Here is a 15,629-nt window from a genome sequence, read left to right as displayed (position 1 = left end):
TCATTTTTGTTTGCAGGGATCACCTGTAAAATCTCAGGTGAAAAATGGAATCCACATGTGAAAGGTTATGTGATCATGTGAAAATCCACGTGAAACTTCATGTGAAATATAATCACACGTGAAGTGTTCCAAAAACACATTGATGTGAAATCATGAGGTTTTTCCCAAAGCTGTGTGTGTGCGAGTGTGTGTGTGTTTGTATGTGTGTGTGACTCACTGTCCAATCGACGGACGTGCGTATCTCCTTGGAAGGTCCGTTAGTGATGGGGGGCATGGATTTGTGGACCGGGGCCAAGTGCTGGAGACCCGACCGCGAGATGGCTTTCCTGAAAAACACACACATTATTAGAGTTTCAGCGTGATCCATCATATCAAATCTCTTGACCTGTAATCAGTGAAATGAGAGGACTCCGGTAATTGAGGAAAATATCACCATGTTTCTTTTAGAGAGGATTACATGATGCTACTTCAGTACACTGGCCCAGTAACCCCAATACTCTGGAGAGATATGGAGAGAAAGAAAGAGAGGGGGATGGAGGGAGAGAGAGAAAACGTCTGTTCTCTCAGTCAGGGGTAGGAAGAGTCAGCAGTGTTGAGAGCTGCTCCTGGCTCCCTCTATATAACCTCCCCAATATCTCCACACAACCTCCCATACAACCAACCCATAGCCTCCTCAAAGCCTCCCCTACAACCTCCCGTTCAATCTTCCCACAACCTCCACACAACCTCCCCAAAGCCTCCCATACAAGCAACACACAACCTCCTCAAAGCCTCCCGTTCAACCTCACCACAACCTCCCTATAACCAACCCTGAGAGATAAATCTCTGCTACAGTTGAAGTCGGAAGTTTACATACACTTACGTTTTTCAACCACTCCACAAATGTCTTGTTAACAAACCATAGTTTTGGCAAGTCAGTTAGGACATCTACTTTGTGCATGACACAAGTAATTTTTCCAACAATTGTTTACAGACAGATTATTTAACTTATAATTCACTGTATCACAATTCCAGTGGTCAGAAGTTTACATACACTAAGTTGACTGTGCCTTTAAACAGCTTGGGAAATTCCAGAAAATGATGTTATGGCTTTAGAAGCTTCTGATAGGCTAATTGACATAATTTGAGTCAATTAGAGGTGTACCTGTGGATGTATTTCAAGGCCTACCTTCAAACTCAGTGCCTCTTTGCTTGACATCATGGGAAAATCAAAAGACCTCAGAAAAAAATGGTAGACCTCCACAAGTCTGGTTCATCCTTGGGAGCAATTTCCAAACGCCTGAAGGTACCACGTTCATCTGTACAAACAATAGTACGCAAGTATAAACACCATGGGTCCCACGCAGCCGTCATACCGCTCAGGAAGGAGACGCGTTCTGTCTACTAGAGATGAATGTACTTTGGTGCGAAAAGTGCAAATCAATCCCAGAACAACAGTAAAGGACCTTGTGAAGATGCTGGAGGAAACAGGTACAAAAGTACAGTAAAACAAGTCCTATATCGACATAACCTGAAAGGCCGCTCAGCATGGAAGAAGCCACTGCTCCAAAACCGCCATAAAAAAGCCAGACTACGGTTTGCAACTACACATGGGGACAAAGATCGTACTTTTTGGAGAAATGTCCTCTGGTCTGATGAAACAAAAATAGAACTGTTTGGTCATAATGACCATCGTTATGTTTGGAGGAAAAAGGGGAACGCTTGCAAGCCGAAGAACACCATCCCAACCGTGAAGCACGGGGGTGGCAGCATCATGCTGTGGGGGTGCTTTGCTGCAGGAGGGACTGGTGCACTTCACAAAATACATGGCATCATAAGGAAGGAAAATTATGTGGATATATTGAAGCAACATCTTAAGACATCAGTCAGGAAGTTAAAGCTTGGTCGCAAATGGGTCTTCCAAATGAACAATGACCCCAAGCATACTTCCAAAGTTGTGGCAAATTGTCTTAAGGATAACAAAGTCAAGGTATTGGAGTGGCCATTATAAAGCCCTGACCTCAATCCTATAGAAAATGTGTGAACTGAAAAAGCGTGTGCGAGCAAGGAGGCCTACAAACCTGACTCAGTTACACCAGCTCTGTCAGGAGGAATGGGCCAAAATTCACCCAACTTATTGTGGGAAGCTTGTGGATGGCTACCCGAAACGTTTGACCCAAGTTAAACAATTTAAAGGCAATGCTACCAAATACTAATTGAGTGTATGTAAACTTCTGACCCACTGGGAATGTGATGAAAGAAATAAAAGCTGAAATAAATAATTCTCTCTACTATTAGTCTGACATTTCAAATTCTTAAAATAAAGTGGTGATCCTAGCTGACCTAAGACAGGGAATTTTTACTAGGATTAAATGTCAGGAATTGTGAAAAACTGAGTTTAAATGTATTTGGCTAAGGTGTATGTAAACTTCCGACTTCAACTGTATCTGCTCACAGCAACATTTGTATGTTCAGTATAATGTAATACAATATATATAACATTCCTGATGAGTAATACAATATATATAACATTCCTTATGTGTAATACAATATATATAACATTCAGATCCATCCTACAGTCCTCTGTAGCTCAGCTGGTAGAGCACGGCACTTGTAACGCCAAGGTAGTGGGTTCGATCCCCGGGACCACCCATACACAAAAAATGTATGCACGCATGACTGTAAGTTGCTTTGGATATTATTATTATTATTATTACAGAATAGCTGACTATATTCTCAGCTCCAGCCAGCCTGCTGTAACTGTAACAATCTAGGTGGGTTAAATAACAGGAACTACCCTGTTCCACCTCACCTCTCTCTCATCTGTCCTATGCAGTATGCAACACACAGGCCATAGGGTGAGCCCTGTGTGTGTGTGTGTGTGTTTGTGTGTGTATATATATATGTGTGTGTGTGTGTGTGTGTGTGTGTGGTTTGCTTTTCGTGAGGACAAGGAGAGTAAAACAAGGATAAAGTGGGGACATTTTTCCCACAATGAAAAAGGCTTTTTTAGGCTTAGGGGTTAGGTTTAGGGTTAGGGTTACAAATAGGGTTAGTGTTAGAATTTGGTTTAGAGGTTTAGTTTTAGGGTTAGGGTTTTGGGGTTAAGATTAGGGTTAGAGTTAAGGTTAGGATTACGTTAAAGGTTATGGTTAGGGTTAGGGTTTAGGGAAAATAGGATTTTGAATGGGAATCAATTGATTGGTCCCCACAAGGATAGTAAAAAATGTGTGTGTGTGTGTGAGAGTGAGTGTGTGTGTGGATAGGTACGGTGGAAAGGGTGGCTAATACATGACACTGTCACGGTTCAGACAGACGACAAGAGGACCACAATTGCGTCACACCAGAAAGTTTATTTAAACTTAAGGGGAAAGGGATGTAGGGAGTGAGTGAAGGCTCCAGGGGTTATCCCGTCCGATGTGCTGGGTCTGTGCCTCCCCCCAGTGGCAGCGATGCGTCCGATGACGCCAGTGGTTGGTGGTCCAGAAGTCCTGGGGGGGGGAGGAAACACAGACACAACGGGGCGGAATGAAACCAGGCAGCAGTACAGTTCAAGGGAAATCCAAAATACGTAGTAGCAAGGCAGAAGGCTGGTCAGAGTTACCGGGATTGAAGAGTAGTCAGAAGTCGTAATGGCAGAAGCAGGTCTGGATCTCCTGAGGCAGAAGAGTATCCAAAAACCAGGCAGGTCCGGGGTCACAAAACCAGGGTGAGCCAGAAGCGCGAGCAAACAGGTTCGGGTGTGAGCTTTGCAGACGATCTGACACCGGAGAGCTGAAAGACAGGGCCTAATATACTGGGAGAGGTTAGTGGGTAATGCAGCGCAGCTGGCAGAGTAATTAGAGCCGAGCAGAGCAGGGACAGGTGGAGCTAGTTAGGCTGAGTAGAGAGAGAGAGGTGAGCAGAGTGGAAGACAGTGGAAACCAATTAAGGTGGTAACCCGGTGGAGTGAGAGGGCTCATGACAGAACCCCCCCCCCCAAGGGACGGCCCCAGAAGTCCCAAGAGCAACACCACGCCGGGCGGAGGAGGGGAGCCGGAGGAGGGCTAGAACTCCTCCGAGCGGTCCGAGCGAACGTCCTCATCCTCGGAGGAAGCCGGAGGGCCGTGGTCGGGAGATGGGACAGGTCCCGAGACAGGATCAGACACAGGACAGGAAGCCGAGCGGGCAGGACGGTTAGGATCCCTCTGGGGCGGCCCCTACGGATTGCAGGTTGATCAGGATGCCGTTGGTGGAAAGCGGTGATGAGAGTCCTATCCACAATCCGAGCTAGCTGGCACCCAGGTCCTTTCCTCAGGTCCATAGCCCTCCCAGTCAATGAGGTACTGGAGACCCCTACCCCTCCGTCTGGACCGAAGCAGGCGGCGGACGGTGTAAACCAGACCACCATCGACGAGCCGTGGAGGAGGAGGACAAGGCGCAGCAGGGACCAGCGGACTCCTGGGCACAGGCAGGGGCTGCAGCAATCCGGCTGGGGGCTGGCAGGACGACTTGTGTTGGTTGCAGGTGGGGCAGGCTTGGACCGATTCCCGGTACATCCTTCCTCAGAGAGGGCCACCAGAACCTCTGGGCGAGCAGGTTGTAAGTGCGGGTGGAGCCAGGGTGACAAGCTAGGGCGGGAGTCATGTCCCCACTGAACGACCTGGGACCTCAGGTCTTCGGGGACAAAAAGGCGGTCAGCTGGGCAAGTGCTGGGACCTGGCTGGTTACGGAGAGCCTCCAGCACCTGTTCCTCAACAGCCCAGGTCAGAGCTGCAACGATGCAGGGACTTGGCAGAATCGGCACAGGGTCCTTGGAGGGGTCAGGAGCGGAGTTAGTAGGTACTGGCCGAGGGTGTAGTGCGGCGGCAAGCAGGCAGGTTCGGTGGCAGTCCTCTCCCCCACTCCTGATCACCCCCGGTCACCCAGTCGAGCTGAGGGTTGTGCCGGCGGAGCCATGGGTAACCCAGGATGAGGGGTTGGCCTGGAGAGGGGAGCAGGTGAAACTGGATAGTTTCTTGATGGTTTCCGGACAGACCCATCGAGACCGGGGCCGTGACATGAGTGACCGATCCGAGTAAGTGTCCGTCCAGTGCCCGGGCAGGAATAGGAGGTGTCAAACGGAGGTTCTCCAGTCCCAGTTGGCGTGCCAGCTTGATGTCCATTATGTTGGCTTCGGCGCCAGAATCCACCAGAGCAGCCAGGGTGTGAGTTGGAGTCAGGGAGGCGGAGGTGAACTTGCAGCAGGGGTTTGCGGTCGGAGGACTGGATGGTCATTGAACTCAACCGGACTCCCCCTATGCCCGGTGAGCTTCGGCCCTTTAAAGGGCAGGTTACCACACGATGTCCATCACCTCCACAATAGAGGCAGAGGTTTGAGGTGGAGCGTCGCTGGCGCTCTGCAGGAGTGAGAGAGAGGCTCGCCCAATCTCCATAGGCTCAGACTGATCAAGCTGACCTGGGTGAGTGGCAGTAGATGACAGGAACCCAGTCGGATCTCTCCGAATGCCGGTAGTAGGTGGACCTTGGCGCCCCTCTCACGACGACGGGTCTGTATCCTTCTGTCGATCCTGACAGTCAGTGCGATGGCTTCATCAAGAGTGGAAGGCAGTTCCTGGGAGACCAACTCGTCCCTCTGATATAGTCAGCCAAACTATGGAAGAACGCGTCCACCAACGATGGTGTGTTCCAAGAACTTCGTCTAGCCAGGGTTCGGGAAGTCGATGGAATGGTCTGCGACTGTACGTCTGCCTTGTCGAATACTGAACAGTTCACGAGACGCCTCTGCGGTTGGTGAATCCAGGTCAAACACCTTCAGCATCTCCTCAGCAAACCGGGTCGAAGGTTGCACATGCGGGGGTTTGACGTTCGAACTCTGCTGTTCCCCAGAGTCGAGCTCGGCCCGTCAGGTGAGTGATGGCATACCCAACTTTAGCCCCTCCGTGGCGAAGGTCCTTGGCTGCAAGGAGAACTGAAGTCGGCAGCTAGTCAGGAATGGCCGGACCTGGGTTGAATCGCCGTTGAACCGCTCGGGGTTTCCAATCTTGGGTTCCGGAGCAGCGGCTGCAATGACCGGGGCAGGTAACTCGGGGGCAGGGCTGGTGGGCAGACTGGCTGGGGTCAGGTTGGTGAGGAGCTGAATGATCATGGCGAGTTGTTGTTGCTGCTGCTGGGACTGCTGCTGGTGCTGCTGGAACTGCTGATGCTGTTGGTGGCCGACCTGAAGCAGAGAGGTGATGTCGCCGCTCATGCGGCCTAGCTCTCTCCAGTGTGTTCCAGGCGTAGCATGGCGGTGGGTTGCTCAGGTTCTTCGGTTTCCATGTCGGGGGAAGTGTGCGCTGAGTCCATGATGGTCAGATCGTGCGCTGTCACGGTTCAGACAGACGACAAGAGGACCACAATTGCGTCACACCAGAAAGTTTATTTAAACTTAAGGGGAAAGGGATGTAGGGGAGTGAGTGAAGGCTCCAGGGGTTATCCCGTCCGATGTGCTGGGTCTGTGCCTCCCCCCAGTGGCAGCGATGCGTCCGATGACGCCAGTGGTTGGTGGTCCAGAAGTCCTGGGGGAGGAAACACAGACACAACGGGCGGAATGAAACCAGGCAGCAGTACAGTTCAAGGGAAATCCAAAATACGTAGTAGCAAGGCAGAAGGCTGGTCAGAGTTACCGGGATTGAAGAGTAGTCAGGAGTCGTAATGGCAGAAGCAGGTCTGGATCTCCTGAGGCAGAAGAGTATCCAAAAACCAGGCAGGTCCGGGGTCACAAAACCAGGGTGAGCCAGAAGCGCGAGCAAACAGGTTCCGGGTGTGAGCTTTGCAGACGATCTGACACCGGAGAGCTGAAAGACAGGGCCTAATATACTGGGAGAGGTTAGTGGGTAATGCAGCGCAGCTGGCAGAGTAATTAGAGCCGAGCAGAGCAGGGACAGGTGGAGCTAGTTAGGCTGAGTAGAGAGAGAGAGGTGAGCAGAGTGGAAGACAGTGGAAACCAATTAAGGTGGTAACCCGGTGGAGTGAGAGGGCTCATGACAGACACCCTGTTGAAAGTTTCAGACCTCGTCTATAATTATCCACCGTGACAAAGACAGAGTCTGGTTACAGGGCTGTGTAACTCGAGCCCCAGCACACACACACACACACACACATATACCTTTAGCCCAGAGGGATAAAAATAGATGTACGGGGTGACAACACGCAGCTGAATACATGCCACTGAGGCCAGGACACACACACACACATTACACACACACCACCATTGACAGACACTACAGTTAGAGCAGAAGAGACAATAATGCACCTAAAACCTACCGCATTAGCGGATCCCAATGATAACGTAACATACACACACACACAGACACACAGACACACCCATACTGTCCAAACACACTTAACCCCTGTGCTTATCGGATAGCAGTGATAAAGCAACACACACACAACCTGCCCACACACGCTCATCAGTGTGTTTAGTGTTGAGTGATGTAGATTATACTAACCTGATTATAGCCAGACCTGATCTGACAGGATAGACAGTCTGAGTAGACTGACAGAGAGAGATATGGATGTGTGTGTAGGGAGAGAGGAGTTTGTATGATAGCGAGAGTGATAGAGAGAGATATTGACCGTGTGCATTCACAACTATCAACAACTATCAACACCTGATGCCTCAGAGATCAGAGTAGCTACAGTTGAAGTCGGAAAGGGAGAATTCCTGACATTTAATCCTAGTAAAAATTCCCTGTCTTAGGTCAGCTAGGATCACCACTTTATTTTAAGAATGTGAAATGTCAAAATAATAGTAGAGAGAATGATTTATTTCAGCTTTTATTTCTTTAATCACATTCCCAGTGGGTCAGAAGTTTACATACACTCAATTAGTATTTGGTAGCATTGCCTTTAAATTGTTTAACTTGGGTCAAACGTTTCAGGTAGCCTTCCACAAGCTTTCCACAATAAGTTGGGTGAATTTTGGCCCATTCCTCCTGACAGAGCTGGTGTAACTGAGTCAGGTTTGTAGGCCTCCTTGCTCGCACATGCTTTTTCAGTTCTGCCCACATATTTTCTATGGGATTGAGGTCAGGGCTTTGTGATGGCCACTCCAATACCTTGACTTTGTTGTCCTTAAGCTAATTTGCCACAACTTTGGAAGTATGCTTGGGGTCATTGTCCATTTGGAAGACCCATTTGCGACCAAGCTTTAACTTCCTGACTGATGTCTTGAGATGTTGCTTCAATATATTCACATAATTTTCCTTCCTCATGATGCCATCTATTTTGTGAAGTGCACCAGTCCCTCCTGCAGCAAAGCACCCCCACAGCATGATGCTGCCACCCCCGTGCTTCACGGTTGCAAGCATTCCCCTTTTTCCTCCAAACATAACGATGGTCATTATGACCAAACAGTTCTATTTTTGTTTCATCCGACCAGAGGACATTTCTCCAAAAAGTACGATCTTTGTCCCCATGTGCAGTTGAAAACCGTAGTCTGTCTTTTTTATGGCAGTTTTGGAGCAGTGGCTTCTTCCTTGCTGAGCGGCCTTTCAGGTTATGTCGATATAGGACTCGTTTTACTGTCGATATAGATACTTTTGTACCTGTTTCCTCCAGCATCTTCACAAGGTCCTTTACTGTTGTTCTGGGATTGATTTGCACTTTCGCACCAAAGTACATTAATCTCTAGGAGACAGAACGCGTCTCCTTCCTGAGCGGTATGACGGCTACGTGGTCCCATGGTGTTTATACTTGCGTACTATTGTTTGTACAGATGAACGTGGTACCTTCAGGCGTTTGGAAATTGCTCCCAAGGATGAACCAGAGTTGTGGAGGTCTACAATGATTTTTTTCCTGAGGTCTTGCTGATTTCTTTTGATTTTCCCATGATGTCAAGAGGCACTGAGTTTGAAGGTAGGCCTTGAAATACATCCACAGGTACACCTCCAATTGACTCAAATGATGTCAATTCGCCTATCAGAAGCTTCTAAAGCCATGACATCATTTTCTGGAATTTCCAAGCTGTTTAAAGGCACAGTCAACTTAGTGTACGTAAACTTCTGACCCACTGGAATTGTGATACAGTGAATTATAAGTGAAATAATCTGTCTGTAAACAATTGTTGGAAAAATTACTTGTGTCATGCACAAAGTAGATGTCCTAACCGACTTGCCAAAACTATAGTTTGTTAACAAGAAATTTGTGGAGTGGTTGAAAAACGAGTTTTAATGACTCCAACCTAAGTGTATGTAAACTTCCGACTTCAACTGTATGTACTGTATTGTGTTGGATCGACAGAACACACACACACAGACAGAGACAGACAGACCACCATTGCATTTCAACTGCATGCTTAGTAATCTACTAAATCCATAGCAGGATCAAGGTATTAGAGCTTGTTTTGATGACTTTGATGTTAGACTGATGGATGGATATGCAGTAATGGGGGCTCTACAGAGGAACGAGTCAGCTCAGGCACCTAACAGTCAACAGGGTAACAGATTAGGAGATCCTCTCCATGGTTGGGGTTAATTCAGTTCACTTTTCAGTTCAGTAAATCCAGGAAGTGAATTGAAATTAAACTAATCCCTTAAAAAATCCTCATAGAAAACACTGGGCAAAATTCGGAATTAACTGAATTGAAAACTGAATTGATCCCAACTGGTGATTGACACTCCCTGATGTAGAAGTTAGTGGTTGCTGGTGTATCACATAAACCAAAGAAAGTTCTGGAGAAATCTGATACACAATTGGGTGATTAATTGAGCAACTTCTGAACAAAGCAGGCTGTCCCTCTGCCTCCTTCCTCTGCCTCCCACTCTCCATCTCTATCCCTCCGCTTTCCCTCTTCCCTCTTCCCTCTCTCCCCCCCCCCCCTCTCTCTCTCTCTCTCCTCGTCTATTATTTATTCGTCCCTCCCTCTCTTATGCCTCCAACTTTCCCTCTCTCTCTCCTACCCTCTCTCTCTCTTCTCTCCCTCCTCTCCATCCACCTCCTCGTCTTATCTCCTCATTCTCCTTTGTCCTCCTTGCCTACTCCCCGTTCTCCTCCTCCTCTTCTCCACCTCCTCTTCTTCCTCCTCTTCCTTCTACAAGTCGTGGCAGCAGTTCCAGACTGACATGGTTGCTATAGTAACCACCCAGTATGCACCAGTTGTCTCTGTGTAAAGATGTAATTATAGAGTAGAGACTCAGTGTCAGCTTCATGGTCTGCACACACACGCACACACACACAGACAGACACATGCACACACACTGAGGCCCACATGCACACACACCTGTATCCTCTCACGCTACACAGGTGGGACCAACCCCCGACTACACACCATTACAGTAAAGATGAGATCACCCCACATTACCCACTCATTGCCTCTACCAAGATAGCATCTAATATAAAACGTCAACATAGGGCCTATTGGAACTGTTCAACAGCATTATATGTCTGAATGGAATTGGAATATACACAGACCCCACACAAATACACACATAGACACACATACCCTAAGCCAGTGGTTTTCAACACTCTCCCCGAGCACCCCCAGGCGTTTCACAATGTTGTTGTATCCCTAAACTAGCTCACCTGATTCATGTAGTCAAGGGCTTGATAATTAGTTGAATCAGGTGTACTATCTCTGGAATAACTCAAATACACGGAACGGCAGGGGATCCCCGAGGAGAGGTTTGAAAAGCCCTGCCCTAAGCGGCCGCTCACTGACCTGTAACCCAGCAGCCTGCGATACCAACACACTTTATTTTTACTACCTCTCCTTTCATCCCCTCTGCTCCGCTGTCCTTTTCTCTCCTTTACTCCATTCTTTCTGTCCATCATTCTTCTACAAATGCTCCTCTACTCCTCTCTGCCTGGTCACCGTCCTGCACTTCTACAGACCTGCAACTAGTCTCCACTGATCTACAGGTACTGAGGGACACGCATACCTAGCAACACACACACACACACCCACACACCAGGTAGTTGTTCTGATGATTGTGACGGGCAGCTGAGACCTGATACCAGTCACCTATACCGTGTGTGTGTGTGTGTGTGTGTGTGTGTGTGTGTGTGTGTGTGTGTGTGTGTGGTGTCAGATGGTCTGTGCCACTTAGCTAGGCTACATCACCCCCCTCTTCCCCCTTCTCAGTCGCCCCAAAGTCTATTCTGGGAACATTACGTCATTACGCAATCCTCATGACCCTGACCGTTGACCCCCAACCTGACAGGGACAACCTGAGGAGGCGTACTGTATGTGAGTGTGCTCTTTCAAGTGACAGAGAATTTACAACATCACTTACACAGTGCGGATTACACAATTCCTTTTTTAGTTGTTTTTTTAAGACAGAATGAGAGTTTCTTCAACCGTTTTTTGTTACAGGAAACAGCAAAACACATCACCCAAACACACATCACCCAAACATGCACGCACGCACACACACAGAATACACATACACACACATATATTCACAGACAATGGCAGGAAAACTCAAAATACTGTAGACCGAATGCACCAACATCTTAAGCACAGGCATTAGGCACTCACAGACACACAGACCCCAAACCCCACTCCCACACACATTACACACACACTGACCAGGGGTGGTCGAGACCAGGGAGAGGGTCAGGATAAGGTTGTCATGATGGTAACCTCAAACTTCCTTCCCTCCCAGTTCATCTAAATACAGCATCTCTCTCTCTCTCTCTCTCTCTCTCTCTCTCTCTCTCTCTCTCTCTCTCTCTCTCTCTCTCTCTCTCTCTCTCTCTCTCTCTCTCTCTCTCTCTCTCTCTCTCTCTCTCTCTCTCTCTCTCTCTCTCTCTCTCTCTCTCTCTCTCTCTCTCTCTCTCTCTCTCTCTCTCTCTCTCTCTCTCTCTCTACCAAAGCACTTTGAACACACAACCTGCTAGATCAGACTGTGTACCATATACAACACACACACTTAACTCAAATCCCTGTGAGACCTCACCACTTATTCAAAAACACAAAAGAGGAGAGGAGAGGAGAGGCTTGCTTTGTCAGCACGATTCCCTGGCAGATAAAATATAATCCCATCTTTGACTCTCCTTATTTCTGGGCGGCAGGTAGTTTAGTGGGTAAGAGCGTTGTGCCAGTAACTGAAAGGTCGCTGGTTCTAATCCCCGAGCCGACTAGGTGAAAAATCTGTCGATGTGCCCTTAAGCAAGGCACTTAACCCTAATTGCTCCTGTAAGTCGCTCTGGATAAGAGTGTCTGCTAAATGACTAAAATGTAAAAATGCTAAATTAAACTAATGTACTGTTGGAGGGAGATAAGGAAACACTGAGTCTAGATGAGGAGTACAAGATGCTACTGAAAGAGCAGACGTGTCCCCAATCTGTTGGTCTTCTTTAACCCTGTAATGTCTGACGTTTAATCATTGTAACAGACACATTTGCAAATACACACACTCACAAACACGCATTCAGACACACACGTAATAGCTGCCTGGACACCGGTGGAGAGGGAGGAGTAGGTGTTGGAGAGAGAGGATAACCTGTGTGTGCGTGCGTGCGTGTGCAAGCGAGCTTCATCCTGCCTGTGCAGACAGGAAGCCTGGGCCTTTCCCTCTGACCCCCTCCCCTCTTCCTCCTCCCTCTTTCTATTTCTATCCCTCTCCCACCCTGCCTCTAACCACACACACACCTCACACACATACATACAAACAGACACACATACACTCAAAACACACACAAACAGCTCTCGTCTCTCCTTCATCACATCCACTTCATCCTCTGACAGGGAGGGTGTGTTCATGTCTTCTTTCCCTTCAGCACACAGCCAGCCTGCTTCTGATACTCTCCTGTCCTCTCCTCCTCTTTCCTCTCTTTGCTGGAAAATGATCATCTCTTTTCCCTGTTCCTGTCAGTTTGGCCTGACACAACCGGTCTCCTCCCCTCTCCTCTCCTCTTATTCCTTCCTTTCTGGAATGTGTGTATGAGAGAGTAGAGGGAGAGGAGGAGAGTAGAGGGAGGGAGAGGAGGGGGAAGAGGTATCAGCCTCTGGGGAGGGTTAGGGACCCAATAGAACAGATGCTCACCGCTGCTGTCCTTCACCAGGAGCAGAGGGTGTGTGTGTGTGGTTCAAGCTGTCCTTCCCTTCACTCCTCTATTGGCCTACATTACTTTTCCTTAGGCAGAGAGAGAGAGAGAGAGAGAGAGAGAGAGAGAGAGAGAGAGAGAGAGAGAGAGAGAGAGAGAGAGAAGAGAGAGAGAGAGAGGAGAGAGAGAGAGAGAAGAGAGAGAGAGAAGAGAGAGAGAGAGAGAGAGAGAGAGAGAGAGAGAGAGAGAGAGAAGAGAGAGAGAGAGAGAGAGAGAGAGAGAGAGAGAGAGAGAGAGAGAGAGAGAGAGAGAGAGAGAGAGAGAGAGAGAGAGAGAGAGAGAGAGAGAGAGAGATGGGGGAGGGGGCGCTGTTAATGAAGTTCATTAATGCTGTGAATAATGTACAGGGTCCTGGGACATGTTCATACATGTTAACTATGAGGGTCAGTGGGTGGTTTGGCTCTGCACCTCAACCTCCAAACAGAATCCAAGCACTCGGGGGCTCAAGCTCCTCTCTTCTCTCATCCTTCTCTCTGTTCTGCCTCTTTCATGCTACAGAAGAAAAGAAGCAGCATTCTTCCAAAAATCCTACCCAGCAACCCCATCTCCTCTCAAAGAGGCGGCAGGTCCAAAAACAGCTTTAATGGCATGTCTCTCTGTCGCTCTCTCTCCCTCTCCCTCTATCTATCTCTCTCTCTCTCTCTCTCTCCCTCTGTCTCTGTCTCTCTCTCTCTCTTTCAGTGTGTGTGTGTACATGCCTGCCTGGGCATCAGTTCCAGAATTGTGGGAGTGAATGTGCCCACTCGTGGCAGAGGATCCTCTCTCCCTCTACTTCTCTCTCTCTGTTCTCCTCTCATTCTCCCACGTTCTCTCTTTCACACAGGGTCGTGACACCTCAATAATTACCCAGTGTGTGGGTGTGTGCGTTCGTGTGTGTGTGTGTGTGTCAGTGTGTGAGTATGTGTGTGTATGTCTATGTGTGTGTGTGTGTGTGTGCACCTGTGAATGTGTCTGTGTGTACTGTGGGGGAAGTATCTGAAGCATACTGCTCTCCATGTATTTGACCTTTCATCAGCTCAGAATAGAACGACTGGCAGAAGAAAAGGACTGAACTATTATATCAGAATAGAATACCAGCATTTAACTCTTTAATTCAAAGTCACTTGTGTCAAAGGTGCAATCTGTAGTTTTATTTCTGGTACAAAACATTGACCCAGGTGGGACTGAATGGAAAACTGTGCAAGGTTAACTGAGGCTGGAATATAAATTAGCTGGAGTAATGTTGAAACAGGGTTAGAGTAAGGTTTGAAAAGGGTTTGTATAAATAATGTTCAAACAGGGTTAGAATGAGGTTGTAACAACATTGTATCACTGTTTAAACAAGAGTTAGATTGTATTAATGTTGTAATAGGGTTAGGCAAAGGTTATAATAAGGTTAGAGTTGAGTTGTAATAATGTTAGAATAGGATTAGACAGAGGTTAGGCTTGCATCTGAAGGAGTGGTGTCTCCTGGCTTCTGTCTCACCCTCATCCCCTCACTGCCTAATAGAATCAATCATTTACTAAATGAGGCTCTGCTACCCAGAGCAATCAGTGCATGCTGGAACAGAGCAGGGCAAACACACACACACAAGACCTCCCAGACCACAGCTGGAGAGCAAGGGACATTCTATAATTACAGAGATCTCCAAAGAACTGCTCTGTTCTATCTCTGTGTGTTGTGTGCTGTGTGCTGTGTGCTGTGTGTGTGTATGTGTGTGCTGTGTGTGTGTTTGCGCAGAGAATATTCACAGAGTGAAGCTTACATGTATCAGGACTATTGCAATTAACTCCCACACCTGTCTGGATGCTAGAACCACAGCCAGGCATTTTATTCTGTTTTTGTGTGTGTGTGTGTGTGTGTGTGTGTGTGTGTGTGTGTGTGTGTGTGTGTGTGTGTGTGTGTGTGTGTGTGTGTGTGTGTGTGTGTGTATGTGTGTGTGACTGGTAGGATTACCGACCACTGCTAGTCCCTCAGCACTCAGAGAGATGACTCTCAATTCAGAGCTAATGCCTTGCTTGCTCACACAGACACACACGCTCCACTCACACATAAACCCTGACACATTGGCACATCATGCACTAGGATGAGGATGTGAGAGGATGTGAGAGGTGTGTATCACCTCTTTTCCTCTCTCTGCCTCCCTCTCTCCTTTCTCTCTCCTCTCCCTCTCTTTCTCTCTCAGCCAGACGTGTGTCACAGTGATGGAGTCACTCTCAGCTCAGTGGGGCTGTCTGTGGCACTGCCAGATGGACTGGACAGCAGAGAGAGAGAGAGAGAGAGAGAGAGAGAGAGAGAGAGAGAGAGAGAGAGAGAGAGAGAGAGAGAGAGAGAGAGAGAGAGAGAGTGTTGTCTAGAGAGCTCTGACAGAAAAACTGCAGGTTTAACAGGCACACACTACACCTGTTCCTGTCCAGCCATCCACTCTGGGGCCTAGTGAATCCTGCTGAAGCTTGGGCCTGTAGTAGGGCCCCTCAGCCTGGTCTGCCTGGTGCTGGGTGATGTGAAGGGGGGCCATGTAACGATCCCGGCAGTCTGAGTCGGGTCCTGTCTGGTGACTAGTGTTTCCTGTTCGTAGTCTCCAGTTTCCCGAGGGTTC

The 15,629-nt window shown here is 48.2% G+C and overlaps 1 protein-coding gene across 1 annotated transcript in view; it reads right to left on the bottom strand.

Annotated features, from left to right (window-relative positions):
* Window positions 1-217: 217 nt before the first annotated feature.
* LOC123490147 (diacylglycerol kinase iota-like) overlaps window positions 218-15,629 on the bottom strand; it is a gene marked incomplete at its 3' end in the record, with an annotated part of 29,521 nt that continues 14,109 nt past the window's right edge. The window contains exon 2 of the mRNA XM_045220291.1: window positions 218-326. Within this exon, the coding sequence (XP_045076226.1) occupies window positions 218-326 (109 nt within the window). The remainder of the gene's footprint in view (window positions 327-15,629) is intronic.

Source organism: Coregonus clupeaformis, unplaced genomic scaffold (assembly GCF_020615455.1).
Source record: "Coregonus clupeaformis isolate EN_2021a unplaced genomic scaffold, ASM2061545v1 scaf3502, whole genome shotgun sequence".
Lineage (NCBI taxonomy): Eukaryota > Metazoa > Chordata > Actinopteri > Salmoniformes > Salmonidae > Coregonus > Coregonus clupeaformis.
Note: the sequence above shows the minus strand (reverse complement) of the source record. Positions and strands in the feature narration are given on the sequence as shown.